A 17126-nucleotide genomic window follows, 5' to 3' on the forward strand; every position below is an offset into this window, starting at 1 on the left:
TTAATTCCAAGATATTTTTCTTTTTCAGGCTGGTGTCTTCTAAACAACATAGCATATGGACATAACTCATTAATTCAAAATTTTTTCTCTAAAGGAAGATGCTTTAACAACTGATGAAGACAATAACTTTATATTTTTTAAAAGTTCTCTAGTAAATGCTCACTAATTTTGATAAATGGATAGAGTGCTCTACATTTACTTATGAATTTCAGAAAGACTTCAAAGAAAGCAATTGCATTATTGTTTCATGAGTTCTACAGAATTCTACAGAATTTTTACATATTATTTATTTACTCCACTAAATTCTTAGAAACTGTAACTCATAAAGTACTTAAAAAATGTTTTTAAAGTATGGGTTATTTGTCAAAATACTATTCATGGATGGATTTCAACACATTTTCAAATTTTAGCCAAAAACAAGTTTTTGTGTTTATACTTACTTACAAAGGATAAATGCAGTAATATCATTATTTTAAGTGATTCTAAAAATATCATTTACATCAATTCTTTTTGGATAAAAAGGGAGGAAATACTTAGTGGAGTGACATATAGTATCATACAAGGGAGAACAAATTCCAAGATGGTAAACTAAGCTCCATAAAACTTAGCAACAAAATTAAATAACTATACAAGTGCATTACTTACGAGTACAGTTCTGAAAGCTGTTCAGCTATTGCATAAGCTGTTGGGTCTCTGTCTAAGGCATACAGAGTAATATCTGACTCCTTCTGTAGAATGGCTCTTGTGTGTCCTCCTGAACCAAATGTCATATCTAGAAAAAACTAGCCAACACAGAAAAAGAAAATTACCACTTAGCATGAACAAAATTTATTCTTGCCAGCTACCTTATTTCTAGACACACATAATGCTTTTCAGAGCTGATAGCAAATAGAAAAACAAATTACTTTTTTTTTTTTTTTTTTTTTTGCCTAGAGTTCAATTTGTTATACATGAGATCTGGATCAATTATGAGTGACCAGTCCAAAAGAATTTGTCAGAGTAACAGCAAAATGATAATCTTTGTCACATGCTGGCCAATTCAAGGCAAATTTGCATTTCCCTCCATAAGTTCAAACTAGCCAGTGTTGTGCTGCTAGCTTTTTACTGCTGTCAAGCACCTGACTAAAAATGATATTTCCAACAATTTCTCATCATTTGGAGACAGCTTACAATTGGTGTGGCTCACTTTATCTCAAGTTCTCTAAATGCTTTATATTAAACATAAAAAATATTCAAGAATACAGAGAGAGAGAGAGAGAGAGAGAGAAAGAGAGAGAGAAAGAGATTATACCTAACAGTAGTCATAGGACAAATATGTAATTAACAAATCAGACCTGAAAAAGCCCAGGGGTTAAGTCAAAACACCTGGGATAAATTATAGCCTTGCCACCAAGTAGCTACATAGCTTTGGAAAAGTCATTTAAAATTCCAGGGTTTTTAGATTTCTCCAGAGTTTAAAAAGAAAAGGAAGGTCTAGGAGAAGATACTCCAACACCTGCCTAATTGGTAAGGTGACATATAATTTCTCATCTAAACCAAAACACTTTTGGTAGTAAAAGATTTGCCAGGATAACAGGATACAAGGTATGGGAGTACATATGTTTAAATGCTTGGATCACTGAAGACACATAATGAAGTTAATTGGATCTGAATCTATTTCTTAGCTATTTTATTTGGCCACACTTAAGAAAACAATGCTGGCCCACTTAAAAAAAAAAAAAAAAGCCAGCTGGCAGTTGGGCAAGAAACTAGACCTGGACCATAAGAAACATAAATGTAAACAAGGTAGTTGATTGTAGTTGGTTTGGAAGTCAAGACACTCAGCACATCCTCTCAAAGTTACACTCTTAGTTTAATGTGCTCTCTGAATAAGCCTCACTGGTATGATGAAAATAAAAACAGTTATTCCAATAATACTGAATACTGTGACAAATAACATACACTATAAGTCAGACTGTTAAAAATATTTAAACATATAACTTTTTAAAAGTTCATGTGTACATTGCACAAAGGAAATTCCTGTAATGGATTTGAACATTTCCCTGCCCTGAATGTTACAACTTATTTCAGGGAGAGTGGTCAGAGACAAGGCACAATTATGCTCTGATTTTTTTTTTTTTTTTTTTTTTTGGGCTATAAGCTACCATGCTGAGTCCTGTCCTCTGATCATGTCCTCAGAAAAGTTAGCCTACTATTCAAAGAATAATATGGAGGAAATCTTCTGATCAAAATTGAGAAGAGGACGGATGTAAAATATAAGATGTAAATGCGGTTTAAAAAAAAGGTGCAAGCACTGCTTCTTAACATAAATTTTTTAGTATAATTTAACCTTGTACTTCTATCACTGTCAGCACAAAAGGTATGGCTACATATATTTTTCACCTTTTTAAACAGTAACTTTAAAACAACACTTAAAGTCTTATTATTGGTAAAGCTGTTAGGAGTACATATTTAATCTCAAGATTGAATAATTTCCTCAGTCTGTATACTTATTTTATGCATCTATGAGGGTAAAAATCTTCTACCATAGCTCGCCATAGCTTGCCTCAGTTTTAAAATTGCTAGAGGTTTACCATGACTTAAACAAATAACTTTTCCAGGCAAAAGTATATACCACTTTCTTGTTATGCCCCAATATCAAGTCTTATATAGCCCTGGATTTAAACTGAGAATATATCAAATAAAATAATTTGCATATGATTACCTTATCCCAAGCCAGGAAAGTCCCAATCAATATTTTTAAAAAAATCCTTATGATTAAAAATATTTTGGAAAATGTGAGATGATTATAATCTACATGATTATTTTTTTAATATATCATGATTATGCCCTTGGAGATGTACTGACAATCAAGGAAGTTTCCATAGGAAAAAAATAATCTATTATTACCAGTCAAATGTAAAACAAAGCAAAAAGTGGGAGACAAATGGGATTTATGAAACTAGAACTGAACCCCACAATATGTCCTGGGTTAATAGGTGATTGGAGCCATCGACTTCCATTTTTAAAATTCTAATGTACACTGTCCATCAAATATAGTAAGTGACTTCTAGGCCTTATGAGTCACCCAGCACTACAATTGAAAAGGGAGCCAATTAGTTTTTCCTTTCTCCTGGGTCACTAACTTAACATAAGACCACATTTTTTAATTTGTACAACTTGATAATAAAATAAGGCGACTGGATGATTTTTTTGCTTAACAAATGCATAAGAACAACATAACTGAATGTTTCAAAATAATCCTTTTATGAATCTCAACTATGTATATATGCAAATGTTTATCTTATGCTCCAAACATATATGGAATTCTTTCTTTGAAATTACCTGATATAATTTATCTAAAAATCTGAACCCATATGATACCAAGAGTTTTTTCTGGTAATTTCACTCATCACCTTTATAACCCTGGCCAAATCATTTTAACTTTCTGAGATTCAACTGCTTCATCTAAGAAATGTGGATAAAATGTACCCTTGTTTACCTCAGATATTTATAAAGGTTATCTTATTTCTTCCTTAAAACAATGAAGTAGGTGTTAGTAAATTTTACATACACAGAAACTAAAATTACACTAAGCTAGTAAATGGCAAATGTAAGAATTGAATACAGGTGTACCTGGCTCTAAAACCCGTGTTCTTTCTCCCACTGACTCTGCATTAAGTCAACAGAGTCTATATCTGCACACTGCTTTATGACTTTCCAAGCATTAATGTTTTCTTACTTGGTCTAACAAATACTCTGTAACAGGGTATGGAAAAGTGGCATTATCCCCATTTTTACAATGGGGATTGTAAAAATTTGCATATTATTATGCAAATTATGCATATCTTTCAAGTTCAGAAAGATAATGTGACTTAAGATCATATTAATAGTAAGTGAGGGAAAGAGAATTCTAAACAAGGTCTCACCAACTCTGAATTCTGTGATTTTTCTGAAAAAAAATAAAGAGAAGAAGGGAGGGAGGAAGTGAAACAATAAATAAGAAAAAAAATAAGAGGATGGTTAAGAAAGAATCATGGCAGAGATGGCTTTACAAAAATTATACAACAAAAGCTTAGTGTTTTATAGATGACCCATTCCCACTGGAATTAAGGCTCTTGAAAAGCCATCTTTCTGTATCTTTATCTCTCTCTCTTTCCCCCTCTTCCCCCTCTGTGTTCCTCTTCTCCTGTTTCAAGAAGATGCCTAGGTATCTAGAGCTTTAGAATGTATGTTCTTTGAGGATATTTGCATGGAAGAAAGAAAAAACTTTCTATCTTTCCTATCATTTGAAGAAAACCACTTTTGTTCGGGTTTTTTAGTTTGTTTGTTTGTTTGTTTTGCGGTATGCGGGCCTCTCACTGTTGTGGCCTCTCCCGTTGCAGAGCACAGGCTCCGGACGCGCAGGCTCAGCAGCCATGGCTCACGGGCCCAGCCGCTCCGCGGCATGTGGGATCTTACCGGACCGGGGCACGAACCCGTGTCCCCTGAATCGGCAGGCGGACTCTCAACCACTGTACCACCAGGGAAGCCCAACAACCACTTTTGTATCTTTTAGTTAGAAACAACAACACAGTTCAGAAAGAGAGAATGCTAGTTACCCTGGGTAGGTGGTATCTTTAAGGAAAAGAGATGAGAGACTTCTTTGAAATTGAGTAGGAGAGACGGAAAAGATGAACAAATTCCAGAAAGGCGCAGGACCAATAAAGTGACTGACAGGTGGTAAAATCTCAGAGCAGCTGGCTAGATGATGGACTGAAGGGGAAGGACCCTCAATCACAGGGTTCCCAATGTTACCAGAGATTTCCATGCCTCTCTATGGCACAGAAGAAGCAGAACCTTTGGTCCCAGAGGGTCTACAAAGATTGAAACAAAAGGCATCTTAGGGGAAATTAAATGTGACATGAGGTGAGTAAGAAGGTGCAAGGTCTCTGCATAGCTCTGTATGGTGTGTGGGGTCTGGGGGATAAGTGAAATTGATGGCTTCTCAGCACAGGGAGACTGGGGATCAAAATCAAAGTGAAGGTGATTTAAAGAAAATAAAAACTAGCATTTGAGGCAGAGGATTCATCACAATTCTCCAACACTGCCTCCAATTCAAAATGGTAGCATCAGTGCACAGTAGTAGGTGTTTACTGTATATTTAATGATGTGATATGAAAAAAGAGCTCAGTCTCCCAATGTAACTATGATAAAGATTGCAACACTCATTTGTGCATATGAATTCAAGAAGTAAGACTCATTATGATAGGATCACATAAAATAGTCACAAGATGCCTAGCTTTTAAGTCATTTAACGTCAATGTATTCCTAATATTAGCAATTGATTCATTAATGAACAGAACTTTTTCAGAACATTAATAATGATCTGTAATTATATAACTCTATAGCACCATGTTTTTATTTGCTGATCAGTCTCCTTTACATTTGAAATAAGAAAGTGAACATTTCTTATCTTATGTTAGCTCTTTTAATCAAATACAAATAAATGACATTTTATCCCATGGTCTTCTAAATATCATAGAAAAGATTAGATTTTACTTTTCACCATGATGAGTCACAGTTGAATAGTTGAGCTATAGCTGCGGATCTGATATGGACATGGTACAGACACAGAATTTCAGAGCTCAGAGGGACATAACAGACTATTCCACCTCCTCATTTTACTTATGAGGAGATCAAGGCCCAAAGAAGGTAGCTGGTAGCTAGTTGAGGGCAAAGCTAGTATTAAAACTCAGACCCTGTGCTCCTTCCACCTCATCTCATAATACTCCCCCACTGAAATTATATAATCACACTGAAATAAAAACAATTGTTCTTTGGAAAAGCATTTTCTTGATATGAAGATATATACAAGTGGGAATTCTGCACCTTAAGCCTCCAACACAGTTAAAAACAACCACTGTTCTACCATTTTAATTTTAAGACTGTATGATGATAAATCTGTAGAATTAAATTCTAAAGACGATTATGTTTTATATGTGGCCTGAAAAAAATGTCTGCCCATTATGTGTAATAGCTACTGGTGAAGACTGACCTCTTGACAGGTTACAGTTTTCAAATTCATCTTGAAATTAAAAACAAAAAATTAAAACACCTAAAATCATAGACTCATGGGTGATTAAAGCTAGAAGGGCCTATAGAAGTTAAGCCAAATTTAATTCCGTCATTATATACCACTCTGTCTTTCTAGATTATATCTATGTCCCTTTTATACTTCTCAAATGTGATATCCTTTAAGACAGCTAAGGCTGCTCTCTGAAGTGGGGAGACTTACAGAAATCAAGGGATTTGCCCAAGATCACCCTGCATAGACTAGATATTTAAATGATTTGTTTTTCCCAATACAAGACCTCTAATCATTGAAATTTTCACACTGGGACAACACTGTTAAAATTGGACAGGAAAACATTTTGGGCCATGAACAGTATGAGGGCAGATCTTGCAATTACATTTTTCTACTGTTGATTAGTCATTTCCAATCTGTGCAAGATTTTTAATAGTAAGTTCTCATCTGAATTTGGAAACAATATGGCCTTATTTCACTTTAAAATTTCTTCCTATGAATATTTTCTTTTCTGGCAATTAATTTTGAATTTTTCAAATGAAAGTTCTTTTGAAAGAATTTTAGTTAAACTTCACCCATCTGTAACTAGCTTCATTTTGAAAAACTGAAATGTCTCAGGCATATACTTAACTTTCTAGAGTTTTTTCAGGAGGTAATTAAATTAAAATGCATGGCATTAATTAATAATCTGTATATTTACAGAACATCCAATATAGATAAGGCCATAGAAGGTAATACCAAGATAATAAGTTATGACCCTTCCAGTTTGGTGAGAGAATTTAGACATGCACACAAATAATTATTAGTAAAAAGAAATCAACAATATAAGAAAGGTGTATATAATATTTTACAAGGAGTAAAAAAATATTAATTTTAATCAGTAGTGAGATGAATGAAATTGAAGTAGGTTACAATTCAGCTGGGCCTTGAAGGTTGGGCAGAACTCAGAGCTCACCCTTTCTTCTCACTCTCCATATTTTCCAAATCAAATTAGTTACCAAGTCCAGTTGATTTTACCATACAAATATATCTTAAATCTTTCTACTCACTTTTTCAATTCAGTCCCCCATATTTCTTTGCTTTATTATTGCAGTAGCCTGACAACTCATACCCATACCTCTAATCTCACTTCTAATTCTTCTCGCTACACTGTTAACAGGATATCCTTTCTAAAATAAAATTGTAGCATGTGAAATTCTACTTAAACCGTCTCACAGGCTCTCCAAAACTACATGATAGAGTCCAAACTTCTAGGCAAAATGGACAATATTCTTCATATTCTGGCCTCCTCATTTATTTCCAACATTATCTCTCACTACTCATTTCTTTCCAACATGATCTCTCACTATTCCCAGACATGAATTTTACAACATATTCTAACCATACAAAAGTATGTGCAATAATCAAACATGCCAAGCTGCCTCATGACTTCTCTCCCATTTTTCCTTGTTCCATCTCTCTCAAATTTTATTCCCAAACAACTATGAGAATCCTAATATGTCCACAGCTCTATTCCAAGAGTTAGAAACACAATAGCAGGCCGAAATAGACATGGGTCCTGCTCTCATGTAGTTTTCAGCCTGGAAGCCTGAGTATCTCTAACATACTGTCCTTTCTTTCTAGAATAACCTCTGAAAGATGCCCTAAACATTTGTGTCCCTGGTGCCAAACAATAAATAACACACAGAATATAACCAATAAATATCTGCTGGATAAATAAAAACAAGGAGAATTAGAACTTAAAAAAGGCATAGACATAGGAAAGGATATGTCAGATATAAGGAGAGCAAGTTTGACTGGAATCTAGGATTTATTAAAAGAAGAGGGTGGAAAGGATAAAAAGGGAAAAGAGAGAAACGGAAAAATGAACAACTTTCATGTATGTTCCAGATATTGTTTTAATTTTTGCAGTATGTACCCTCTCTTAATCCTTGTAGTAGCAATGTAAGATAGACAAACTAGGAGCTCATGCCTGAAAGGTAGTGTGAAATCAAACTGCAGCAGTCCTAAAAGGCTAGGGTAAGTAATTTACACCACATTTGCTAGACGCTGGACAGCTTTGAAGACTTCCTTTTTTAACATTCAAAAAATAATTTATTCCCATGGATATGGGGAGGGGGAAGGGTAAGCTGTGACAAGGTGAAAGAGTGGCATGGACATATATACACTACCCAACATAAACTAGATAGCTAGTGGGAAGCAGCCGCATAGCACAGGGAGATCAGCTCGGTGGTTTGTGACCACCTAGAGGGGTGGGATAGGGAGGGTGGGAGGGAGGGAGACGCAAGAGGGAAGAGATATGGGAACATATGTATGTGTATAACTGATTCACTTTGTTATAAAGCAGAAACTAACACACCATTGTAAAGCAATTATACTCCAATGAAGATGTTAAAAAAAATAATAATAAATAAATAATAATAATAATTTAACTGCCAACAGTACTAGATGGATGGAACAGTGTGAGAATATAGTGGTGACCTGGTGTAGAGCACCCAGGTGAGAGGACATAAAAGCTTGAACTGGCAGTAGGAATGGAGAGTGATAACAAATGTATGCCCGTTTATTTCATGCTTATTTTATGCAAAATGTGGTGCTAAACATTTTATCGGTATTATTCATTCATTTTATATACAGGCATAAATATACACACATACACAGTTAATTGAAAGTGATTCTCAAAACCACACTCTGAGCCAAGTTACTATTATTATTATAATACTATTTTACAGAAGAGAAAGGGGAGGTTTAGAGAGGGCTAGGTAAGTTGTCTGAGGCACAGCTAATGAATGATGAAACCTGATTTCAAAAACCATTCTCTCTCTTGAACCTGTACTACTAATTACTTTGCTTTTTTATAGAGGTAGAATAGTAACTAGATGTGGTGAGTGGAGAAGTAAGAAAAATTGTTTAAATGATCACAAAGCATGCTATCTAGGTAACTAAAAGGATAATAGACACCATTTATTATGCAATTACGTGCCAGTGCTAACTATGCCACACACTTTAAAAACTTGATCTAGTTTAATTCTTACCACGGCCTGTACGTTAGGTAAAATAACTCCACTTTACAACAGATGAGTGTGTTGGAGCCATTTACTTTGGAAAACATGAATGGGTGGTACAATTAGAGATAGAGGCAGAAATAAGCATTTCTTTTCCCTCCCTTCCACACTGCCTCTCCATGCCCTGCCACCTCCCAGTTAGTGTTAGAAAGGCCAAGGAACAACTTCTTACTCCAGAAGACAGAAAACTAAAAGCATGTGAAGATACAGGCAGCTTGATAGAAAGAACAAAGAGGTTTAAGAATTTCATATAGGAATAGAATAACTCCTTGTAGTAAACTTGAAACAGTGAAGTGAGGGACATGGCTGAACAGAGATTTTGAAGAGAATAAAAAAAAAAACATACAAATGTAATAACGGCCCGATTATAATAGCAATAATCCATAGAGGGAGCAAGAAGTCTGGTTCCTGAAAATGCTTAAAAACATTAAGTTTTAATTGTATTTAAAAGCTTATCCTAATCAAAAACATTGATACATGTAAAAAAAGAGTAAGATAAATTATTTTCATTATATATCCAAATTATACTATGTGGCCTTTGGAAATTTGTGCCACAAATACAGTGTACCTGGCATACATTTACCAAAGGCAACAGAGGGGAGTTCCTTTGATGTAACCAGTGAGACAAATGTTAAGAAAGATGAGCTAGTTATTTGGATATGATATAATGGATATTCTGACAAAAAATCACTAGAAAGTAGTCTGCTTTATAATGTCACGGAAATGTTCATAATTGCTAAGGCAAACTATTATTCTACCATTGTGTGCTTAAATCACTCAAGGCTATCAGCGACTTCTCTCAGGCTTTACTTATGCTTTCTGTCTAATCTGTGACAGGTAGACATTTGTCACACTGATGCATTTGGAGACCTGAAATAAATTAGAACATATAACTGTGAACGTAGAAGGCCACCAACCTCATAGTCAGCTAACATTCTGAACAAACATTTTTCCTACAAAACCCTTTGATTTATTATTGTCTTGTCAAGGTCTGTTGAGTATCCGTCTGCTACACTCTTATTTTGTTTTATTTGTAACTAATACATGAGCTAATGTAAAAGGAAAAAAAAATCTCAAAAGAACATAAAAGTTATACCAAACAAAACAATCAATGCATTGCAATAAATTTATCTTCTTTCTCATTTTATCAAGAGTATTGGTGTTACTATGATGACTCATTCTGCATAAATTCTGCAGACATTTCATCTTGTAGCTTAAATTCTATCTTATTCACAAAAGAAATCTTAACTTGTCATAACAAAACTTATTTTTTCTTTTCTTTGTAAAGTACATTCTTCGATTATATTAAATAATTAGAGTATTCATCCTTCCTGGTGATGAGTAGCTTTTACTCTTACCTGTAACATGGAATAAATTTCAATCATAAGTCCCAGCGCTGTACAATGGACTGCCATTTGATCTGTTTTCAGATACAATGGTTGAATTAACACAAACAGCTAAAAATAATATGGCTTGGGTGGTCTCAATAAGCTTAATTTCACAAAGGTCTCAGGCCCAGGCAATGTCAATCTGTCTGCATCTTTTTGAATAAGAAAAACAGTTTTTAATCAACACCATCAAGAAATTCAGATAACATATTCTGGACAAACTTTTCTAGGAACACCACACAACTACTGAGAATGATAGACAGCTATTTTCTTCTAAGAATTATTAAGTGTATAGATTGTTTAAAGTATTTGGAAAAATAATGTGAAAATAATACAATACTGAACTCTTTCATCAATGTGTTCAGCAAATGCTCTTCCCAAAAATTTTTGGTGGGGGCCACAAGTCATTTTACTGATGATGGTTTCAACATCATTCTAATATTAAATGCTTATCACCATTAAAATAAAACCAATGATGGTAAGATTTACTATTATTTGGCTTCCAAATAACATTAATTTTATACAAGTCAAAACACAGCTATATATATAAGTATTGGTGTCCAATCCACTGTGCGTATATGTGTCAATGTGTATGCACACATATAAGGGCAGGTGAGTAGGAACTTCCGTATTCCTTAACTTGTTTAAACACATGATTGAAGATTGGACAAGTTTCAGACTCACACTCAGGATACACTATACCACCATTAAATCCTTGTGTGGAGTAGATGTTAGAAAGTAAAATTTAAGGAGTGACAAAGAGTTTCATAAGTTAGGAAGAGAAAAAATAATCAAGAAAATATCTTTAAAATAATTCAAAATAATTAGAAGAGGCAAGGTCAATAAAATATCTACATACTTTTAGAACAAACTGCTTATGTGACTTTCCAGTATTACACGAATTGAAAAACAAGATCTAAATGAGGCAGCAGGGTGTAAAAGAAAGAGAATGAGGTCAAAATATCTGATTTCTGATCCAGACTCTATTATTTAATTGCCATAAAAGTTGGACAAGTTACTTAACTTCTCTGAACCTCAATTTCCTCATGTGTAAATGGAGATAAATATACAATATTAGTTCACATCACTTTATTTAGCCCACAACATCTTTATTAGGATATGCAAATAAGACAATATGCATGAAGGAAATTTGAAAATGGTATAGTACTACATAAATAATATTAGTAAAATCTATCTTAATTAAGAAAATAATTATTCACAAAAGGCCTAAATTTCATAATAACTTATACTAAATACAAAAGTAATTTAGCATACAAAAAACATTTCACAGCTTCTTAGTTTGAAGAAACACTAACAGAACCTTCAGTTGGCAGATCGTCTTTAAAAGGATCCTCTCGATAATGTTAACACTTCTAGAGGGAGAAGTTCCAAAGAGTTTTAAATGCAATAAAAATCACCTATGATATATCTAAAATAAGACAATTTCATAATTACTCTTTGCTATGTCTTAAAACTAAGAAAATATTTTTGCACTGTCTTTTTTAATTCAGCCCAAATTGAAAAAAAATACAGCTTACTAGACAATCTTTTAAATACTTACTCTCTAAAAGCAAATGTTTAAAATGTAAATATTATTATTACTTTTCTTTTGCAGATAGTAATACCTTTAAAGATTTTTAGTATTGCCCTTTAAAATTTTATCACACGGGGATTTCCCTGTGGTTCAGTGTTTAAGACTCCATTCTCCCAATGCAGGGGGCCTGGGTTCCATCCCTGGCCAGGGAACTAGGTCCCACATGTATGCCGCAACTAAGCATTCACATGCCACACTAAGGAGCCCACGAGCCGCAACTGAGGAGCCCACATGCCACAACTAAGGAGACAGCGAGCCACAACTAAGTAGATGGCGAGCTGCAACTAAGGAGCCCACCTGCCGCAACTAAGACCCGGTGCAACCAAATAAATAAATAAATAAATAAATAAATATTAAAAAAATTTTTTATCACACTACTAATCATATGCGTAAACATGGTGCATAAACAACTCCATGTAGGGAGAATGAATTGGACAGTGGGGCTAATTTAACTACACTGGTATTCTGACATATTACTAGAAACAAAGCATCCAAAATTTCTCTATTTTTAACTGACCAGGAAAACTTTATACAACTTTCAATGTGGCCAGTTGACTGACAAGAAGTAACAGTCATATTAAAATCAATTATCTAATTACCTTCATAATAAAGTAAAAATTACACACTTATTGTATAAATTCTGTATGGAGAATACAGAATTTTAGAGTATAAGTTTTACATGTAGATACAAAGAATTATAAAATATACTACTAGTGTCCTAATGGACATTCAGTCTACTTGGAGAGACCAAACATGTATCCCTGAAATTATTAAATAAATTCCAAACATGCCAAATTTTTACTGTGAACTAAAATTGTATATTTATCTCCATTTACACATGAGGAAATTGAGGTTCAGAGAAGTTAAGTCACTTGTCCAACAAAATTCCAGACATGCCAAATGCCAGTGTATAATTACATGTCAATGTTAACAAAGAGTAAACTATGTTTTACAGAAGCAAATAATACTCTATGCAGTCATGGTCTGAAAAGTCTCCTTCATCAAAGAAGATGGCCTCAAGTCAAACCTCAATTATAACTAGCTAAGTATAACAGAGGAAAGAATGTGTCCCAGGAGACAGGAAAAATCTGAAACAAAGGCAAAGGAATTATTATTATTCATTATTCTTGAATCATTAACTGATTTAATTGTATAGCATACAGGATTTGTAAAACGAAATAGACCAGGTTGAACATAAGGTTGTTTAACCTTTCTGAGTCAGCCCTCTTAGTTATAAAATGAAGTCAGAAACACTGATCTTATAGGATTACAATGAGAATGAAATAAATTTGTGTATATAAATTGCTTAGAATACTTTCTGGCACATAGTGATTAAAAATCATAATAATGATAGTGATGATGATGATGATGATAATAATACCTACTACTTCCACTGACAAGAGGCACAAGAACAGATGAGAGCCCATGAAGCATAAGACTTGCACTAGGATAATGACAGGTAGAAAAGGAAGGGCTCATATGAGGAGAAATGACAAGGAATGCTACCATGAAGGAGTACTCATAAGAACCAAAGCTTAGTTTAGATACAAATGATAAAGTTGGAAAAAATGTCAAACTTGTCACAGAAGTTTCAAATCTGTTTACATTAAAGAATGATGACAGCACTGACCAAAACAAAACAAAACAAAACAAAACAAAAAACACTGGTATCATCAGAGGAGATAATCTGTTTTTCTGGGAATCAACATGATCCTCTCAAAATCTGACCCTCTCAAAATCTAAAGCACCAATTTATAAGCGGTGGCATATATTTCCTTCATACTCACGACCCCTTCTAATTTATCAATAGTTTTACATTTAAATCAATGACAATAACAGGTTAAGAATCAATTCAAGAACACTAGCAGGGAATGGGTCATATTACAGATGGACCCTCTTATTATTATTAAAAATAATAGCAAAGACTGATTAGATTCTTTCTACATGTGCCAAGCTACTTTACATAACAACTCTGTGAGGTAGATGCTACTATTATTTCCATTTCATGTGGAGAAGCTTTCACCTAAGGTTGCATGGTTAATAAATTACAGAGTTATCTGAACTCATGCAGTCTGTCCTTTGAGTCTATGCTCTTAACAAAACTTCCTATAGTTTCCTATAATTTATTTTTGAGTAGCACAAATATCAGATCATGTCACTCCTCCTCTGCTCAAAACTCTCTAATGGTCTTCCATTTCACAAAGCCCCTCAAAATTTGCCCAGCCAACCTCACCTAACTTAACTGACTCCATCTTCTACTCCTCCACTTCTGGATCACTCTATTCCCATCAGCAGAGCCTTGTTACTGTTCCTCAAACAATGTCTGTCATAAAGCATTTGTACTTAACGTCCCACCTGCCTTCCCCATCACAGCACAGATATTCAAGGATGGAGCATTTGTTCTGTCTTCTCTTTCAGGTCTTTGCTTAAATATAATCTTCTTAGTAAGGCTGAAAACTAAAATTTTTCTCACCATCAACACCCATTTCTCCCTATACCCCCTCCTTGCTTTACTTTTTCTCCATAGAACTTATCTAATATAACATAATCAACCTCATATCCTTCTTTTTTATTGTGTTTATTGTCTGTGTCCCATCAATAGAAGGTAAGTTCTAAGAGAGTAGATAAACTTTTGTATCTCTCATACCTGGAACAGTACCTGTCACATAGAGCTGAATAAATATTTGAATGTATACATGAATAAATGAATACAAATCTATTGGTAACTAAACAAATTTTGTTTTCGAAAAAAGGATAAAGGAGAAAAGGGAATAGGAATTAATATTTATTGAGCATCTAACGTGCGCCAGAAAGTTTACAAGGTGTTTAGCATCCATTAACTCACTAAACACTCATCTAATTCTCCTGTGAGACAGATATTTTTTTGCCCTGTTTGCCCAGGAAACAGACTGAGTTCAAGTGGCCTTTCCCAAAACAAACTGCAGTAAGTAATGAAGCCAAGGTGAGACAGTGGCCTTTTTGATTCTGAGGGTCCATGAGCTTCTTGCTTTATCACCCTGCCTCCTGTAAAGTATTTTAGGTAGTAGCTAGGATTTACACATCTAATCTAATCTAGCAGAAATCTTTAAAAACATTTCCATGAGTAAGCATCATCATATTCAGATGGATGGGTGCAATTCTAGTAACTTTTCAGATAAACAATATTGTGATGATTAGTTTATGTGTCAACTTGTCTAGGCTACAGTACCAAACACTAATCTAGGTGTTGCTGTGAAGATATTTTGTAGATGTAGTTAACATCCAAAATCAGTTGACCTTAAGTAAGTGAAATTACTCTCCATAATGTGGATGGGATCTCATCCAATCTGTTGAAAGGCCTTTAGAGCAAAAACTAAGGTTTCTTGGAAGGAGAAATACTTCTTTAAGACTACAGTAGTGAAGATGAACTGGTCTGAAAGGCAGAAATAGAGACACAGATGTAGAGAACAAACGTATGGACACCAAGGGGGGAAAGCGGTTGGGGGGTCGTGGTGTGATGAATTGGGCGATTGGGATTGACATGTATACACTGATGTGTATAAAATGGATGACTAATAAGAACCTGCTGTATAAAAAAATAAATAAAATAAAATTCAAATAAAAAAAGAAGAAAAAAGAAAGAAAGATTTAAGTCAGAAGTCTTCATGTTTGCATTCTGCTGACAAACTATTGACATTCAGTGAGAAATTTCAATGCAAAAAAAGAAATGGTAATTCTTCCTCTAAAATTCACCTGCTTTTGAAATTGTCAGCAAATAATAAAAGTGGACATTTTGCTAATGGTGGCATGGGGTAAAGACCTTCTTCCATACGAAGTAAATTGTAATTGTACTATTAAAAAAAAGACTACAGCAGTGGCAATCATTTTGTAATATATAAAAAATATCAAATCATTATGTTGTGTATCAGAAATGAATATTGTAAGTCAATGGTTAAAAAAAAAAAAACCCCGCACAGCTTTAACCCCTATATGAGACTCCAGCCAGCTTACCTGCCCGACTTCAGACTTGCTAGCCCCCACAAATGTGTGTGCCAACTCTTGAAAATAAATCTCTTAATATATAGGTATAAATTTTATTGATTCAATTTTTTTCCGGAGAACCCTGACTATTACAAACACTGTCTTCAAGTCTGAAACAATAAGTAAGACAAAACAGAAAATCCAGACGTAGACTTCTAGCAATGCTGAGTAGAACAGGCAATAAACATTTGTTAAGTTTAGATAAACAAATAGATGGCTTACTTAAAGGAAAAGGAAGAGAGAAAGCCTATAAAATTCTTAAAGAAAATACTGTCTGTCTGTCAAGAAAAACTGTTTTTTGGGGGGGTTCTTTTTATGCTTAATAAAAATTTTATTTCCATTTTTTCTTTGTTCAAAGGTGTCCAAACACTGGCAAACTTCTTAAATTGAAAGAAGAGTCGTCTAATTTATTCAGCTCATTCAACCATCGATATTGAATGTTTGTATTTTTTCTTACACATATTTCTTGTATTCCAATCGTGACATTCTAGAGCACAGTGAGCACATTTATAACTTATTACTGCATTACTACCTTGGCTATTCCTTGACCAAAATTTACTTCATACAACTGACAGCCTAACTAACCTACTAAGAAAACCTGTTTTAATAAACTTTGGATAGGTATTAAACAAAGATCTTGTTTAATTTGTATAGGGTTATCAAAATTCACTACAGATAGCTGGAATTAGCATTAATAATTTTATTTGGTTTGAATCTTAGATTTTGGCTTCTTTAAGGTGTTCTTTGCTATGGTATTGGCATAAGGTATAATTCTCCACCCAACTATTTCAACAGAGTCCTAATGCAGTGCTAGAAAACCACATGGGTGCCCTTAAGACCACTGAAAATGAAGTTAACAAATGGGGTTCATTTAGCAAAGGGTCTCCACTCTATGACCTTGGAAGTCATTTAATAAAGGTGCGTTTAATACAGTTGTGTGAAATAAAGAGAAAATTTATATGAAAATACTTTGTATACTGTAGATCACTACACACATATTATTTTTGCTATTA

At 34.1% G+C, this 17126-nt stretch overlaps 1 protein-coding gene across 6 annotated transcripts in view; it reads right to left on the reverse strand.

The window, feature by feature from the left end:
* Positions 1-17126, reverse strand: part of METTL15 (methyltransferase 15, mitochondrial 12S rRNA N4-cytidine) — a 382965-nt gene that overhangs the window by 294225 nt on the left and 71614 nt on the right. For all 6 annotated transcript variants that reach the window (XM_060104443.1, XM_060104442.1, XM_060104439.1 and 3 more), the window contains exon 3: positions 646-782. In XM_060104443.1, the coding sequence (XP_059960426.1) occupies positions 646-782 (137 nt within the window). The remainder of the gene's footprint in view (positions 1-645; positions 783-17126) is intronic.

The sequence above is a fragment of the Mesoplodon densirostris genome, chromosome 7, assembly GCF_025265405.1.
Source record: "Mesoplodon densirostris isolate mMesDen1 chromosome 7, mMesDen1 primary haplotype, whole genome shotgun sequence".
Taxonomy (NCBI): domain Eukaryota; kingdom Metazoa; phylum Chordata; class Mammalia; order Artiodactyla; family Ziphiidae; genus Mesoplodon; species Mesoplodon densirostris.